At 38.5% G+C, this 18,521-nt stretch overlaps 2 protein-coding genes across 3 annotated transcripts in view; one reads left to right on the top strand and one right to left on the bottom strand.

The window, feature by feature from the left end:
* Positions 1-1,746: 1,746 nt before the first annotated feature.
* FANCB (FA complementation group B) lies at positions 1,747-14,570 on the bottom strand. Its single transcript, XM_058018419.1, has 8 exons — positions 13,635-14,570; positions 12,503-12,655; positions 11,889-11,981; positions 7,957-8,085; positions 6,928-7,094; positions 4,354-4,808; positions 3,302-3,539; positions 1,747-2,175 (listed from the first exon to the last, which is right to left on the bottom strand). Exons 1-8 carry the CDS (start codon positions 14,568-14,570, stop codon positions 1,755-1,757), a joined length of 2,592 nt encoding a protein of 863 aa, XP_057874402.1. The 3' UTR covers positions 1,747-1,754.
* Positions 14,571-15,632: 1,062 nt separating this feature from the next.
* Positions 15,633-18,521, top strand: part of MOSPD2 (motile sperm domain containing 2) — a 31,151-nt gene continuing 28,262 nt past the window's right edge. The window contains exons 1-2 of one of the 2 annotated variants that reach the window (XM_058018820.1): positions 15,633-15,697; positions 15,899-15,965. In XM_058018820.1, coding sequence (XP_057874803.1) covers positions 15,689-15,697; positions 15,899-15,965 — 76 coding nt within the window. In that variant the 5' untranslated portion in view covers positions 15,633-15,688. The remainder of the gene's footprint in view (positions 15,698-15,898; positions 15,966-18,521) is intronic. The other variant, XM_058018821.1, reaches the window with a different exon arrangement.

Consider the following 18,521-nt stretch of genomic DNA (forward strand, 5'->3'; position numbering starts at 1 on the left):
ATGGCTTAGCAAGGTCCTGCCCTTAGCTGCAAGCTACAGGATTGCCCCTTGAGATTTTTTGCTTCATTTAAGTGTTTATAATCAGGAACTTCTGGAAATTTCAGTAACAACTGACTCCCAAGGCTTAACAATGGGTTCTTAGCTTTGACTATTGCCTGGCTGTGGCTTAACAAAGAATTGTAAAAAACCCTCAACTTAGTCATCCAGTAAATACTGAGATCCAAATACCCATGACAATTTCTTAAGACATTGTTGGAAGATTTCCTTTTTCTGTAGGTAAAAAGGAGTAATTTAATACTTTGAGTGTCTCAAAAAGGAAGCTATATCACTAAAGTGGGTTAAGGTTACAAAGTACAGCTCTCTCATTTACTGTTTTTCTAGGCAATGTTTGCATTTAAGGTGCACCAGTTTACTCCTGTTGCCAGAATGAGAAGATGCCTTGGACTGAAAAACATCACCACTTAATGCTTCTAGAGGACATGCATACAGAAGCTGAACTTTCTGATGAGACAAAAAGAATTATTCTGAAACATCAGTATACCTTTGAGTTAATAAATATCTTCCACTTTTCCTACCAGACTTTTATTGTCAGAGAGAGATCATGCTGGAGATGTCAACTATTAACTCTGTTTGCAGAGAAAATGAAAAGCAAAACTCTGACAACTTCAGAAAAATGGTGACAAGCAATAAGAATGTTTTACTTACATAAAGCAGAGATAAAAGGAAGCAAATTAGTGTGATTTGGGATTTTCTAACCTCTCTGCCCCTCAAGAAGCTAGTGGGAAAAATTTGATTAGAAATTACTATCTCAGTAAGCAGTACAGGCCATTCTCTTCCTAGAAGCATAAGCAGGATATTTCTCAAGCCAGCAAAAGGAGGAATAATAACAAAGTTGCCCAATATTATTTGAAGTACTTGAGATAAGCCTAAACCACTGAGCAGCTAGCATCAGCAGACAATCATCTGACTCTGGGGTTGAGCAAGCCAATCTCCTGACTCTGAAGCTGGGTTAACATCCAAGGAAGGCCAGGATTTACCAGTGAGACTAGCCCTACCACTGAAGTGTGTGGGAATGGACCTCTCAAAGCTGAAGCAGCTTTATCATGTAATGAATCTTCATGAGTTCTTGAAATTTGGTTAAGAGGTCTGATCTGGTTCTCCACCTCCAATAAATACTCCATAAATCTGAGGCTGGACTCCAGAACAGAAGGCTCAAAGGTACAGAGTTCTGTTCCTCAAGTGGTCTCACTAGAAGTTATTTAAGAGGTTTGACCTATGAAGATAAAATCTCTTCTTTGAATTTGTCCATAAACTCCATACTCAAATTATGAGTTACATTTGGTTGTATAACCTAAATCCTTTCTATACCTGCTTTAAGATTTCTAAAAAGGGCTTACATTTGACATGTATAAACAGTCATCTTTCAAGGTTCAACAGAACTATTTTAAAGAGAACACACACATTCTTTTTTTTCTAAAATAGTTATTTTATAGTCCAAGAATTATGATTTTGGAGTAGGAATTATTAGAAAATACCTTAAAGATATATTTTCAAAATCTATAACAAAATAACGACTCAATCTTAATATTAAATTCTTCCAATAGTCATCAATTAAAATACCAGTATTTATCTGTAGAAACAACACAGAAATGCTAAAGAATACACAGCAGTATAAGTACCCATGAAAATATAAATATTATTTAATGGTATAACTTTAATAAATTTTTCTTCAAAATAAATTTAGTCAATAGTTTCTAGGACTTGGCCAGTCTCCACACAATCATATCTGAACTGAGCTGAGCTTCTGCTATTTTCAAAGCAGTTTTCTGGTACAGGGCACCATTCAGTGTTTGGTTCATACTTTGCACACTCTCTTCCCTCTCCTTCTGAAACTTCTTTCTGAATTGCTGGACTCCTTCCTCAGTGTTCAGTAAAGAAGCCAGAGGAGCATTATTTATTTTCTTGCCAGACTCATTCCCCCACGTCAAACTGTTTCCAGCTTTAGTTTCTTTTAAGAAAAGAGAATTCTTCAAGGTGACCATTTCCTTTTCCAGAGCCAGTGCTAACTGTTCAGCAAGTACTGCTTTGCTTCCAGATCTCAGGAATTTTACACTGCAGCTTGGAGGGAGAACTCTAGTGAGGCTGTGAAGGCACTGGAACAAGACAGTCAGATTTCTGTAAAACAAAATTATGGTGGTGTCAAAAAAAAGGATACTCTGTAGTTTCCACCTATCACAGAAACATCCTAGCCAGGTAAAAGATCAATCCAAACACAGGAATGAAAGATACAGAAAATGCAATCACAGCCCATAAACATGGGGCTCAGTAACAATTAACAAAATGAGATCAAAAGTGAATAGTGAATAGTCAAAGTGAATAGCAAGTAAAATCACCTTTCAAAAGGAAGCAAAGTCTTAAGAGTAAAAATTTTACTGATTGCTTAAACATTTCATAGAGGAAATCAACTCCTAATTTGAGGAAAAGACTGAACCCCATTACAAAATACACTCTTAGCAGTTACATGTTTTCTTTTTTATTTTAGAGCTTGAACTCTTCAAAACAGCAACATTTGTCAGAAGTACTGACAAATATCCCAGAAGTACTTTTTATGTTATAAGCCTTAACCAGCTAAGTCATGAATTGTGGCAGCATTACTAACTTGTCTAACCTGGCTTAGGAAATATTTGTCCAAGAATCTGCATAAAAAAGGACACCAGTCAGACTCTTTAGATTATTTCCTTTTCATAGTCAAGGTAGATAGGAAATAACTATAGCAGAAAAATGTTCAAAATGAGACTACATTTGTATTGCAATACTAAACTAAAAAATGACCTAGTAATAAATTTAAATTTAATTTAACTTGGGCTTTGTGGTTTGGTTGTTTTTTGTTTTAATATTAATATATAAGTATTTAATATTTAAGGTTCTTTTAAAATTAACACGTTTTGAGGAAAAAATTTAAAAATCACACATTATCGTACAAATAATGTAAGAAAAAAATATAAAATTATGATACAGCCAAATGAAGAGAAGGAATAGTACCAAGCAGGTATTAATGGAGACTAGACTTATTTGTAATTCAATGTTCCAGACTAGACAAAATGAAACAAGTCAGTTCAGGTTCTGCCATAGTTCTGATCTGAAAACAGGTCTGTTATTGGTGACTGTTACCATATCATCATATTGGCAGCCTACTGGTTATGATCCTGGCTGCTGTTTATGGCACCAGTAAGAAACAGCACAAAGATAAAAAAGGGTGTCTGGAAGATGAATATAAGCTATGCTCTTCAAGTGATTTTACCTGCAAAATATTGTTAGAACTCCTTCAAATGGATTTTTCAGGGCCCAATTAAAAATTGTACCATGGATATTTCCTGCTTTATGACAGAATATGTTGTCCTGGCATTCCTTAAAGGGTGTGCACTCCATTTCTCCCAGTAACCATGAATTGACTGGAGTCAGTGTGTAGTCACAAGACACAATCTGAAAGGAGAATCTGACAGACACTGCAAGGACAGCAAGTATATCTTCCATGGAACCTGCAAGAAAATACAGTAGAAAAAGGTATTTGAACTAAATATTTTGATCATGCTGCATGCATTAAATGAACTTGATTTTTGGCTCATATTCCCAGTTTTTTTGTGGAGGATTTGCACCTGACTTCAGGCATTCTTTGGGAGTTTTCTTCTCACCTAAATTCTTATCCCTACTTCTGTCAAGCAAAACAGCTGATTAATGGAGCACCACCAGTATAATGAAAGCTCTTAAGATAAACATCACCTTGCCAAAAGAAGACTATTAATAGCCTGTGATAATAAGATGACATGTTGGCTTTAGCAGTGACACAGCATTAAAGGAAGAAAAATTAAAATTCATTGCAAACAATAAAAAAGATATTTCATTACCTGAGCAAAAGCCCAGCTCAAAATCAATTCAATCAGGAATATTGAAAGAAATGAAAATAAATTACCCTAATATATGTGTAGATGAGGAAGAGCTTCAATTACTTTGGTATTTTAAGAGGTAGTAGTATGTCAGAAAAAAACTTCTGTATCTAATTACAGTATCTTATTTATAGAAAAAACATAGGCTTCAGCATTCTGTACTCAAACTTATCTTCAAAATTATCCTTTCCAGATCCCCTTCATCACCAATGCTAGCAAAACCTTACAGCAACTCACTAAACATTTTTTCCAATTTGAAAAATGTTCCATCCCCTAGTTCACCCAGCTTTAAGTCCCAAAAAGTCTGTGCAGCTTGTGTTCAGAAAGAAATTTAGCTGGGCACCACCTAGAGTAAACAGAAGCATTAAATATATATATTTATAAATCCAAAGTATATAAATCCATTTACCTGTACAGTAACTATTATCCCTTAGCATCTTTATTGAATATCTGCCATCTGAAATATCTTCCAGACTTAACAAAATTTTCCCACAGAGTACAGTAATCTTTTTGCTCTGCTGTAAATCATCATTCTGATGGTTTTGCTTCCTGGCATGCAGAAGAACCACACAGCACACACGATGAAATGCCAGTAGTGGTGAAAGGCTGGTGACAGCAGTGACTGTCTTTACTCCATCCAGCTGAATCCTTGAAGATCTCTTAGGAAATTTTTTTCTCAGATCATTCTTGCTATGCAAGTCCAATTTCATCTTTTTTGGAGGAGGTTCAGTTTGACCTGGGGAGACTGCCAATGCTGAGAAGGCTTTGTTCAGCTTAATGATTTTACTTTGACACTTGATAATGGGAGAAATCGAAGAGAAGTCTTGATCCATCACTAGAGATAAGCTGACATCACTCAGTGACCTGTGAAAATCCATACAATATGACTGCACTCCCAGTTCACATTTTTGCCTTCTGACAAATAACCACAACTCTGCAGACTTAATACAGACATTTAAGACATAAATTCCAATACCATTCCAGGTTAAGTCATAGACTTTGCAAAGAGGCCAAGTCCTTCACATACATGACTGTTTCATATCAACCAAGTATAAAGATTTTTCAAAATGTGGACTGAGTTTTTGAAGAGCTTCTAGAAGTCAGACACCCCATTTCAACCAAAAGAATTTGAATGTTTAATTCAGTCAGAAAAAGCTGAAAAGTCCACATAACCTATAAAGATACTCTGACATTTATGGATTTTTTTTTTTTTAAGATTTGACTTTCTTTTTAAGAAAAAACTGCAAAAAATATCAATTCTGCCCTTTTGAGGACTAGAAGCTCTTCTGACACTCTACATTTTTATAGATATTCAAACAAAATTGAATGTAGAGTAAAATAAAAGGTTTAAGATACTATTACCTTGAACATGCAGCAATTTCCTGAAATGTATGAAGTACTTTATTTATTCAACACAGGGCTCTTTCAATGAAATCCTAATATTACTGTTCCAGATCCTCTCTCAATGAATATATTATTCTGTCAATCAATTCAATCTCAAGATGTCAGTGACATTTGAAAATCTTATGAATGTCTAATTTTCTTTACAGAGAAGTATCACCACCTCATAAATCAATCTGTGATATCGCTGCAATCTTGCATTAGTAGGAATCACAAAAATAGTCAATAAAGAATTACAGTGTTGGGGCTGAAGATAAAGCAAGTCCTTTTCCCCACAAACACAGGTTGTTGTGCACAGTACTGAACTGGAGCTCAGAAGACCCAGGTTCTGCTGCTGGCCTGTCAGGTTCATCTTGGACAAGTGGCTTCTCCACAGATCTTTTGTCAACTCTAAAAATGCGGGAGAGGGCTAGACTGCTGCTGGTTTTTAAAATCTGCTGAAGATTTCTGAAGTTATAAAGGAATAAAGCATTTCACTTAAAAAAAAAAAAAAAAAAAAAAAAAAAAAAAGCAAAGGCATCATCATCAAAGCTAAAAGAACAAACTCTAAAAAGGCAAAAATCAATCTTTTGCCTCAGTGGCTCTTAAGAGAGGCTGTCAAGAGGATGAGGTTAACTTTCTTGTAAAGTTACAGCAACCTGGCAGCTGAGGAAGAATCCAGCCACAGCTCCAGCAGAATGGCCAGAGGGCCCAACAGGTCAGCTCCCTCACAGCCACCTGAATGATTTCCAGTGGCATCAGCAGACTTTGAGCTCAGCCTAACACAGCCTCAGCTACACTGCCTGTGGGAACATGGGTCAAAAGAGAAGTTCTGACTCCACCAAAGTTTACATTACACAATTCACGTTGTAATTTTATATTTTACGTAATCCTTTTTTTTTTCACACTGTTTCAATTTAGTTCCCTTTCTGTAAGAGAAAATGACATAAGTGGTATTTACAACTAGAACTGAGTAATTAAAATAAATAGAATAAACAAATAATTTCAAAGATGATAAAAAAACCCAACCAAATTATTTTGAAGGTTTAAGTATTGTATGGCTGATTGTTCCACATAAATTACACAAAATACAAGCTGTGCAAGCATTTTGATTAGGTACTTGACTAGAAGAGTTCAATTCAAAAGCTAAGTACTAATTAGTTGGTAAGAGAATTTAATATATTTTCTTTTGTGCTTCTTGAAGCAAATCAATTAGGAATAGCAAGTAGCTAACAGTAAAGCATCAGGAACCAAGTTAAGCTAAGACAGACCTTTATTTACAGCACATACTGATGTCAGCATTGCTATGTCAACATGGACTACAAAGAGCCATAATTTTTGTCAAAGAAGACTCTTTTGTAAAAAGTCTCCAGTAAAGTTGCAATTATACTCACACAACTGATTTCTGGCTGTATAATGTATTTTTCTGCATAGTGCTAGAGAGCAAGCAACCAGTAGCAAAAATACTGACAAAGACATATTTGAAACACTTTATATGAACATGTTCAACATGAGAAAGTTCAAATTTACTGCAGAGCTTAACCTACATATTCATTTTCTATAAAACTACCAATGAAATGATGGGATAAGTGCATATACTCACAAATAAAAGGATTCAGTTAGTTTTACTCCAACTACCAGGTTGTCACCCTCAACACGCTGCCACAATTCCTCTGTGAAGTGCTCTGGAACTTCAGATGCCAATGGTGTCTCTTTACTGAGAGAATCAGGAGGATTTTCTTCATCATCCCAGAGAGAGACAAGGCCTTCCTTATAGAAAAATGTGAGTTTTAGATAAATTAAGCAGAGATTTTGGTATTTTTATACTGCATTACTTTGTGTTTTACCACAAGTGACTGCTGGAAGAGTTTTTAAGATACATAAAATGAAAGAAATATATAAACTAGTTTATTCTCTACAATAAATATACTTGAATTTTCTTAAAACACATTATATCATCATGTAAAATACAACTTATTCTCTCCTTGCAAACATCATATGTCAAAATCTTGACCTGTCATACAATTAATTGTCTAAAGATATAAGGTGCTAGAATTTATATTATTGCATTTAATTGCGCAATTCTCTGTGCAAACCCAGAAAACCTGAAAGATGCCACAACAGTAACTGAAAGAGATCAACTCCATTTCAATTAAATGAGGTTTCTTTTGAGCAACATATTAAAATAAGATTTTCCCAACCTCTATCACCTTCTCAGCCCACAGTTCACTCTGCCCCCATTATAAAATCAATTTTGCTCACATAGTTCTATGACAACTCCCTTTTTGTAACATGTGAGATTTCAGACAGATATTCAATATCTAGGCAACTGTGGCAATTAGAACTATACACTCCCCTCGTGTTTGTCACTAACTTTGTAAGAGGTTACTCCTCCATACCACTCAGTTGTCAGGAGATATTGTGCACATCAATTTCAAGCAGAAACAACTAAATTTACTCCTAACTACATTTATTGGCAAGTTAAGAAAATGAACCAGACTTAAATAGCAGATTAATGAGTTTTGACAGTGGCAACCCCTACAGGCAAAAGGGATAAGTGGTTGATAGCAGCACCCTCTACAAATGGCTTGGCAGAATTCAGAAGTGATCTGGCCCATCTCCCGCATTTTACCTCTTTTGAGTTTGGTAGAATATGGGGTCTTTCTTCAACAAGATCTATTAATGCTCTGCAAGACTCAAGAATGACCTTCTTTTGGAGTCCTAAATGCTGCTGCAGCTCTCGAACAGAAGTCCAACCAGCCTGTAATAGATAATCATTAGACTACTGCATATAAGAAAAGATATTAAAGCTATCAAAATATCTTTTCAGCTTTCCATTTTTATGCAAGAATCACAAATAGCATTTCTAAAAAATGTTCAAGTCATGCTACTCTGTTGTTAAAATATGAATCTCAGAATCTTGGTCTTTCAATATTAAACCTAAAGATAAATATTAAGGTAAACTTAATCAAATTACATAAATATTCAGATATATTTCCATAGATATATTTCTGAGTGATATCTCTCATTATTAATCCTGCTTCACTTTTTCATGGAGAGCAGTTTCATCTTCTTCTCAAGATTTATGTTGATTATTGGTCAAGTAAATATATTGAAGAGCTGACAAGCAGACACACATGTTGGCTATGTCTTTGTTAAATAAAGCACAATGAAAAAATCCCCCAAAAAAATCAACCAGGGCAAACCAACCAAAAAAACCCACAAACCAAGCAACAAAGGAAGAACATCATGCCAGCTTCTCAGGTTTTAAGAAAGCTCTTCAAAAGCTATTATCTGCAAAGTAACAGAATTCCAATGCTGTCAAGGAGAGAACTGAACTCTGGAATGCAAAACCAAACTTCCCTCTTTACTCATCCCCTCAGAAACGCTCCCCCAAGCACATAACACACATAAATCCATTATAAGCCCAAATAAAAAACCAGATCTTTTAAGTAAAGTGATGTCCTCTGCTCAAGCAGCACTGGCAAAGGGCATTTAGACCAACAGCACTCATGAAAAGTTTTGCAAAAAAATTGTCACTTATCCAACTGTGAATCTAAGCACCAGATTCCAAGCAATAATCCAGGGCCAGACTTGACTCAAGAGATGAAAATGAAGATGAGTCTACAATACTTCCCTAATTTAGGTCATCAGAACACTAAGCCATCATTCGCTCTCATTGGAGACAATTCCTGAATAAACAATTGAGAACCAGAAAGCAAATGGAGAAGCACAGATGTGGAAGCAGTCAAAATGGCCAAACCTTCACTGTTGTATCCTTGCCAACCTATCTGGCTTTTGCAAGCCCTTTTTCCTCCTAGAGCACAAGAAAAAGACCTGAATTCCCCCACATAGCAAACCCAAGACTGAGTTGAGTCCCCCTCTGTCACAAGTGACAGGCACATCCTTCCTGCTGCATGCCAAGATGTACTGCACTACAAGCACCAGCAGGAGTTACAAGTTTTGTGCTGTTAAACCAAGAAAATAAAAGTAGATCACCTTAGAAGAGAAAATAAACCAGAACATAAAAACAAGGCAGTCCAGAGCCAAAGACAAGAGAGCTGTGAGTAAATCCAGAATTAATAATCCTTACAAAACTGTCAAGTAATGGGGGGAAATACAGACCAGTGGACATAAAGACCCTTCTTTATTTCTGCCAAAACAATCAACTAAAACAATGAGAAACCCTGTAACCTCAGCTGTTGTAATGGAACTGCAGTACTCTGCCAAAGAACGTCTTCTCCAGAAGATACCAAAACACAAGTAAAAAAAAATTCAAAGGAGAAAAGGCTGGATTCAGGCCCAAAATAGTGTATACAAAATAAACATAGAACAATTCAAAATTGCTCAAGCTGATCTATTTTTCAACTTCACTGCCTGCAAAATGCAGTTATATATATTACTAGGTATAACTTAAATACAACTTACTTATCCAGTGGACTATATGTCATTCCTGCCAAAGTCTCACATGGTTAAGAAAACAGCTGTGCAGATGTAAAACAAGGGTTAAGCAACAAGGATGCAAAAGGGCTGCATCTGCTATTTTATCTTGCTCTAAAACACAAGAATCCATGGAGACTGTGAAAACTTGATTTGATTGCAAATTTCTAGAACACCTGAATTTTGATGATAAATATCAAGAGGCACCACTTCAAGACTAAATAACCTTTGAAAATTCCCAAGCTAAGCAGAACCCATGCAGTATTGCTTCAAAACAAGCATCCTTGAAATTCAATTATATGTCAGATAATAAAAACCAGCAAGAGTACTTCACTGTCCAGCAAATATAATACACAACAATAGGGATTTCAACAAGTTAGCAACAGTGAGGTTAAAAAGAAATATCTGCACCTATTTCCAAATTCATAAGCTTGACAACTTCTAAAATTTACAGCAATAAAACACAGTAAATTTCAAAGCCATATGCTAGCACAAGCATTGTAAGCAATACAACTGCTTACAATGCTTGTGCTAGCATATGGCTTTGAAAATTAGAGATTAAAAAGATCTAAAAGCACAGAAATGTTAGGTCTTAGGAAGGATTCTGTGTCTGTAAGAACTATATCAGCACACAATAGATAAAATATCCAACCAGTGGCTTGTTTCCAGCAGAACCAGTAGCAAGTGCAAACCAGATAATTCATTTCATCCTGGCACAGATTCACAGAGCTGTACAGTTGGAAGCCAGTTGGAGTATTGAAAGAACAAAGTTATGGAACATAGAATATACAGCTGTCAATGGCAGGGTGGACCAGGTCATTAGATTCATGGAAGGAGCAGCCAATAAGAAACAGAAACTACTTTCTGCTTTGTAGAAGAGGAAAGTAATGCAATGAATGAGTAGGGCAAGAATGCAGCACTGAAGTCAGTTTTAAAATATGACTGCCAAAAAAGAAAAAAAATGCAGAAACAGAAAAAGATGCATTTGGAAGGACCCCTGCACTTCTGTTAAAGCCAATAGGCCTCTAACAGGCAAGCTGTAAAAAAGTAGGATTGGAAGGGACCTCGAGAGGTGTTCAAAATTAATCCAGCTTCTATTTTTCTTGGTCTTCTAGGAGTAAAAAAACCGTTTTGTCTACTGATCTCCAAATAGCTTCCATTTTTTGGATGATGCACTTTAGATATCTTGTTTGTCATTACAACTAGAAAAGTCTTTTCTTTTTTAATCTTTTCCTAATATGTCCTCCTTTTATTTATTTATTGACTGGTAAACTATTGCCAATTAATTTGCTTCATTTTTAAAGGCTGGAAATAAAACTGCCACAATACCCTACTTAGTTTTCACTAATTCTTAAGTGACAGGAATAATTACCTTGTATCTAGTCTTTAAAGTACACATAGCAAATTAACAATAGCCTCACATCCTTGACTCAGTATGAGATTCATGTTCTCCCCTAAAGCTTTTTTGTTCTTAAATTATCTTCCTATTTGTCAATTATTACCCATTTGGAAGAGGCTAATATACACACCGCAGAAGCACTCACACTGATGAGTCTGTTGGGTGAGAAACTCCCAAGTTTCCCCCAGTTTGTTTTACAAATGATTCTAGTTAAAAGAAGGATACATTTTAGCCTTATCTATAGTACATCTCAAAACTATCCTTATAAAACCACTAGTAACAGGACCATGAACATCAGAGGTGGTGAAATAACCACCATCACCAATTGTGCAAATGCACTCACTGGGAACCTGCCACTATGGGACCTGAAAGTTCTGTATGTCATGGGGAGCAAAAGAAGTAAACTTTCCAATTTTTTAAAGCTGGTATTTAAACATGAGTAAAATGACTGCTAAGGAGCTCTGATAAGACAGCTTCAGCACTATCTCAAACTTTTAATTAAAATTAAGTTCGACCACTACAATTACCTAAATGCACTCATAACAACTGAGAGACCAGAAACACAGATTAGTACTGATTCAAGAATAAATACTTAACAATGCTGACCTTTTCCCTGAACCACTTCTTCAATAATAACAGTATCATTAGCCTCACCCTCTAGATAATGCAATGATACAGAACAGTAATTTACAGAAAACATGGAGGCAGCACTGGTGAGTACAAACCTGTAATCTTGTTTCAAGGGCTCGGACAGTAAGCAAACCATTCTCTTGCAATCCTTCTGCAGCAGGAACATCGTGTTTATAGGAGATACCACTCTGAAAGAGGGAAAAAACAAAATCAAAATCCTGAATGAATTAAAAAGCTGAAAGTAAGGTACAGGCTGTTACACAGCATTATAAAAATCTGGGAGAAAATACAGCAAGCCAGGAGAATCACACTATGTCTTTTAAAAGCAAAATCCTATTTTCTGAAAGCAATTAGAATTTGATAGTACATAATGGAAAGACCCAATTATGAGAAGATAATTAACAAGCACTATGGCTTTAATTAAATTAAGGGTTCTTAGCCAAAAGGTAACCATTTTGGCAAAACTATTATGTATGTAAAGCATTTTCAGCTGCATTAATTTCCCAACAGAATGTTGATACAATCAGAGAAACAAAATAACATCTTCAGATAATTTAAGATTACAGCAGGGAATATTGTATTCAAACTTCAGGGCATTTCACAGCACACATCCAATTTCACTTTGCATCAATACTTAAATGATTTGTTGAGATTTTTTTAATTTAGTAAGTACAGACTGAGTAGCTGAGAAAAGGCAAGCTCAACTTACTGCATAGTTGACCTCCCCAAGATCTGTTATTTTGAATGTACTTAACACGTCAGTATTGGAGTCTTCCTCAAAAAGCAGTAACAGCTGCTCACTTCCAGAGCCAATAAAATCATCCACCAAAACACACTTCACTTTTTGCCATTTGGAAGCCACCTACAGTAGAAGAGGTTTTAAAACACATTTATTAGAATAAATCTTGTATTTGAGATCTCATTTTGGTGAAGCTTGCTTTCCACTGAGATAGAGCCCATTCAGTTGTGTGAAATACAATAATATTTAGAAGTTTCAAGCACTCACTCTCACCCCATCATTTACAGCCTATGTAACTCTGGGAAAAATTAGCCATTTCTCTTTAAAGATCACTTTCCAGATTACAGGCTGCAGAGAAGATGACAACTTTTCAGTGTATTCAAACAGCTGAACAGCTGAATGTTGTAACATTTACTTAGAAGCAGTAATACCTGAAGATCAGTTAAAGGCATTGTACCTTTGATATTGAGAAATATCTTTGTTTCACAACAGACTATGTTTTAAAGTGAAAGAGAAATTTTTATAATAGTGCCAGCAAATAAATGCTACAAATTTTTATTTCCTGACTTATAAAAGTCTTGCTGTCAGACTACTACAAAACAATAGCAGAAACTTTGTCTCTCCTCATCTTAAGAAACAATAGCCTTTTCCTGTCATTTTCATAAAACAACATTTTCTAGAAAAAACATTTTGTTATTAGGAATTAAGGCTCAAAAAGCTTTGCTGTTCCAATAAGTAGTTTATATTTTGGAATGATATGAGGTTACTTCTAACACACACCATCCAGGCACACTCATAACTGCCTAACAACTTCAAGTTTTCATATTACTGCAGTTTTCCATTAGCAACAGAAGCTTTGGTCAGATTCATAAATGTATTACTAAATGAGAAAATACAAGCTTCATTATCAGATATATAAGCAAGCAATGGAAGCAAAACAATGTCATACTTTAGACAGGTTATTTTACCAGCAGCAAAATTAATAAACAAACAAGAAATCTAAAGAACTTGAACATGCAGGCTTTTAGTAGCAGGACTTTCAATAAGACAATATATACAAAAAAGACTGCAGTAAAATGGAGCTGTTTAAAGCCAACAGTACCTGTAAGCTGTCTCTCCTCTGTACAACACAGCTATTTCCAGAGGCAAAAGACACAGCAAACAGCAAATCTCTGCTGCTGGTTAGAGCTGGTGTGACTGAACATGGCTTTTCATAAGGAAGGTCACAAACACCTTTAGGGGCACCATTTTGGAACCAAACGAGCTGGTTCTTGCGGGTTATGGCAACAAGTGATATTCTGAGCTGTTTCCTCAGTCTCTCACTCCTGCAGACGTGGACAGAAGACACCACTGTGCTGTAGGCATGAGGCATGAAGCACGTGCCACTCAGAAACTTCTGAGATTGAATGGCATACCCAAAGAACTCACTGCCCCAGATGGCTCTGTCTGAAACAGAAAACCCATCTGGGTCCTCAGTCTCTGGCAGCAGGCAAGCAGTTCTTGTCCCTAAGACAACAGTGCCTTCACCCAAAATTTCACCTGTCCACACCACACAAGAAAGATGAACGGGGGCACTTTGAACCACACAGGTGTTGGAAGAGATGTAGAACAGCTTGCTGTCATGTCTCCACAGCAGTGATGGGCCAGCAAACAACCTGATGTCTTCTTTCAGCTCATAGTCCAATTTAAAATAAAAGGATGGCTCAAATTGGTTAGAACTGTGAAGCAACAATAAAAAGTATTTGATACTGTTCCGTTTTTTCTTCTTCATCAAAATGCAGGGAAGAATAATCCCTGTTCTGGAATCTGTTGTGCAGCTACAGCAAATCATTTCAATTTTTGAGTGACTGGCTCCCACGCTGAATGCTCCAGAAGACTTCTGAACAAACAGCTTAGTGTCTCTGTTGAACACCATCCTTCTGACACTTAAATTCATTGTTTTATCATCTGCTTCCTCTGCATGCTTTGGTTTTGACAACTGAAATACAAGGACTTCACCATTGTAGGACAAGAATTGATCTTGCTCACCCAGCAGCATCTTGATTTATCTTGATATATGTCCCTCTACAAGAAAATCATGTGTCCCTATTTCCGTCAGGCTTATTTCTGGGTGGAAATTTTAACTTTCTGGACGTTTTCCACCTACAAAAAGCAAATAAGAAAAGAAAATTAAATTGTTTTGGGACAAGCTGAACTGAGCCTCAAAAATAACGATGAGTTGCAAACCAATAATACAGAAAAATTTGAGAATGAGGCCAATATGTGCTTTAATCTCACAGATTAATAATGAAGTTAATTTTGTACTGAGAGATTTAACTAACAGAAATATTTCAGAAATGTTTCTTTACCCAAGTATGAATTCTGTGGTAATCAACAGCTGCACTGTGTAATATAAATGGACAGAAAACCAAGCCAGACACTCACAATTCATGCGATTGTATTGAAGAAGCCACAAATATACTGAGCAGACTGGAAAGCCACTATGCTTTGAGTTCTGAAATTAAAGAACCTTCTCTCAGGCGTAGTGCTTGTTAAAAGCTATAATTTATTTTTTGGTAAAATTATAAGGCCTCGAAGGAGAAAGTTCTCTGAAGAACCATCCAGACATTTTGCGGCCAAGCAGCCTCCCTCCCTCTCTCCCTCCTCGCCCCGAGAAGGCCCCGGGGACCCCGAGGGAACCGCAGCCGTCTCACCGAGCTCCACTCAACCTGCAGGACCCGCAGCGACCGCTCCGGCCCCAATACCGCTCACTCCCGCACAGAGAACGGGTACAGACAGGGGCAGCGACCGCGGCTCCGCGCCGGCGGGGCCGTGCCGCAATTCCCGGCCAGCGGAGCCACTCTGAACGCGGCCCCTTGAGGCCGTGCCGTTCCCAGCGGAGCCGCGGTTCCCGACCGGCGGGGCCCCTTGAGGCCGTGCCGTTCCCAGCGGAGCCGTGCCGCCGTTCCCAGCCGGCAGGGCCGCTCCAAAGCTCCCGCCGCGGGGAGCATGACGGGAGCGCGGGCGGGGGCGGAGCCATGTCTAGGGGCGGGGCCTCAGCGGGAGCCGTGCCCGGCAGGCCCCGCCCCCCGGGCGCCGCTCCATCCCCTTTTCCCGCCGCTCCTCGCGCTGCCGGAGCCGCCTCAGTGCGGGCGGCGCGGGCGGACCCGCTGGATCATGGCTGAGGTGAGTCCCTGCGCCCCTCACTGCTGCCTCCCTGCCCGCCTGACGGCTGCTCTCTCCCTAGCTGCCGCCCGCAGCCGCTGGGGTTGGTAGTCTGGCAGGGCGGGTGGCCGGGCCCTGCCGTACAGGTGAGGGTCTGGGGCTGTCTGGGGCCCCGGCCTTGCCCTTCCTTTCACGGCCCTCCTGTTCCATGTTTCCTTTCAGCAGCGGCAGGATAAGGGGGCGCTGATAAGCGAGACCCGGCGGCGTTTCGAGGCGGAGTACCTGCCAGGTGAGCGGGGGGTGCGGGCTCTGGGGCTGTCCGCTGTCGCTTTCCTCTCGGGGCTCCGGGTGTCCTGCTTTCCCAGGTCTGGGAACGTCTGTGTCTGTTCACAGAATCCATTGGGTCGGAAAAGGCCTCCGAGGTGTTCGAGGCCAGCCTGTGACTGAGCACCTGTCAGCCAGCCCACGGCCCTGAGTGCCACATCCAGTCTGTCCTTAAACACCTCCAGGGACGGTGACTCTGCCACCTCCCTGGGCAGCCCATGCGAATATCTAATCGCTCTTTGTGTTAAGAATTTCTTCCCAATATCCAACCTGAACCTGCCCTGGCGCAGTTAGGGTGTCTAAATGCTTGGAAGGGTGCAATGCTCAGCAGGTTTCTGTGCTGGCTCTCGGTGCTCTGTCTGCTGGGTCACTGTGTTGGGCAAAGGTCTTGGTCCCTTTCTCTTGCAGGGCGTTTGGTTGGCTGGAAAGCAGGGACTGGGACATTGCTGTGCTTGGTGTTCTCTGGACATAAAACGTGTCCGGGAAGGGGAGTGGAGGCATTCTGACCTCACCGAGTCTGTCAAAGGAAGAGTTGTTTTTCTGGAGTAACTTGCACTTGAGTTTCATGCAGGCCATAATTAAGGTCATGCTGCATGTCCAACTCGGTTCTTAAGTGCAGGTGTATTTGAATTTGTAAATGAAGGCCAGGAGATGCTGGGGATGCCCAGGGGAGAGGGAGGACTGGGGAAAGCCTAGAGTGGTTTGCTTTTATTCCAAGGTTGATTTGCATTGCTTATGTTGGAGGAATGTAGAGCATGCAAACAATTGTAGTAAACAGGCTGTTTCATTGTGACTATCTAGAGACTTTTTACTAAAAACATGCTTCTATGCAAGCTTTAGTGCAAATACAGTAAAAGTCTCCTAGTTGTGTTGCCTCCATCTCCTTTAATATGAACCTTAGTTCTGCAAACAAATGCCTTGCTTTGATGTTTCTGATCAGAACTATTGAGGTTACCTTGCTTTCTATCACTTTTATGTAAGGGTTATGTGCTTCTTCATTGGAGTGGGCTGGAACATGCTTTTGGAAAACTTTGGAGGTCTTGAGGGTGGTTCAGCTTTGTCTCATATGGTTGCTCTGCTAACTTTCATATAAGAGGCTACTTTGGCCTTGGTTGGAGATGACCTTTATTTCTGATGACAAAATTTGTTAGAAAGTCTTGAAGTAGAGTGAGCTTCTTTTACTGCTTGATATTTCAAAGTGAATAAAGATATCTTTGTAAAACTCAGGCTTGAATGAGTGGAGGCTCATCTTAAAGTCTAAATTTTTGTGTCTCTTAATGGTTTCAATTAGTGCACATTTTCATATGGTAGGTGATTCAACTTGCTTTGTATTCTATTATCCCAGAGTCACACTCATAAATAATTATTTCAGAAAGCCTAGGACTGCTCTGGGACAGTAATTGTGGAAAAGGGGTATTATTCTTTCAGTTGATCTGCTGCTTAAAATCTTGGAATTCCACAAGTTTCTCTGGTTGTAATGATGTCTCTGTTGGGCTGGTTGATTCAGCCATTAAATAACTGAATACTGTTGCAAGGTAAGCTATAATCCTATTTGCAGAATTTTGAGCACTATTTCTCAGTAAGCCCATTTTTGGGTCATGGTTTTAGGCTCTTGCCCTTTCAACAAAATAGGATTAAGACTTTTTTGAGTTTGTGTTGTTAAGATTTTGCCACAAACTTAGGAATGCTACAAGCAAATTAATGTTCTCGTGACCACAATCAAGAGTGAAAACCACAGGATTTTAATTTTGTACTGGTCTATCAGCCTTTACTGTGTGTGTTCCAAAACATTTTTTTATGCTTCTTAATCAAAGGGATGTGGGGCTGCATGTATGCAGACACCCTCAAACCTGTGACTTTGGGGTGTAAAGGTGCAAATGATTGCTTCATACCCAGGAATTTTAGTCTGCTTTCAAAACTAAGGGCACTGTCAGGCTGCACTGAGAAGCTGATCCTTCCTGTGGAGTTTAGTGTGGTCATAGAATTGTGGGCCTCTACAGAGCAAACTTTATTCTGTTTACAGGTGAGCTGCAGCTGTTAAAGTTGGAGAAAAAGTTTTTAGGCAATTTTTTGTTTTGGGTTTGGTTTTTTTGGGCTGCTTTTGGGTTTTGTTTTTTTTTTTTTCGTTTTCTGGAGGTTGCAGCTGCTGCTGTTTTGTTTTCCCTCTGGGGAAAACAATGTAACTGGTTATTCTAGAAACACAGTAATTCTGACCATCAAAGATGAAGTGATTCTTCCATATTCTGTAACTCATAGTTACTAGCTTCCCTCCTGCCCCCCGTCATGCAGGAAGTTTTGGTAATGGTCACAATGTTGTGATGGCCTTACAGTACTGTTTACTTCTGGTATGAAATTAAAACCTAGAGGGTCCTTGAAATCTTACTTTTTCTTATTGGCAGAATAGAGTTTTTAGATTAAAGTAGAACCTGCAAAAATATACAGGTGATTCAGAGAAGTCTAATATTCCAACATGTATTAATATTATAATATGCTGTGGTCTTGGTAATTTTCAAGGTTAGGT

The sequence above is a fragment of the Melospiza georgiana genome, chromosome 2 (genome assembly GCF_028018845.1).
Source record: "Melospiza georgiana isolate bMelGeo1 chromosome 2, bMelGeo1.pri, whole genome shotgun sequence".
NCBI lineage: Eukaryota > Metazoa > Chordata > Aves > Passeriformes > Passerellidae > Melospiza > Melospiza georgiana.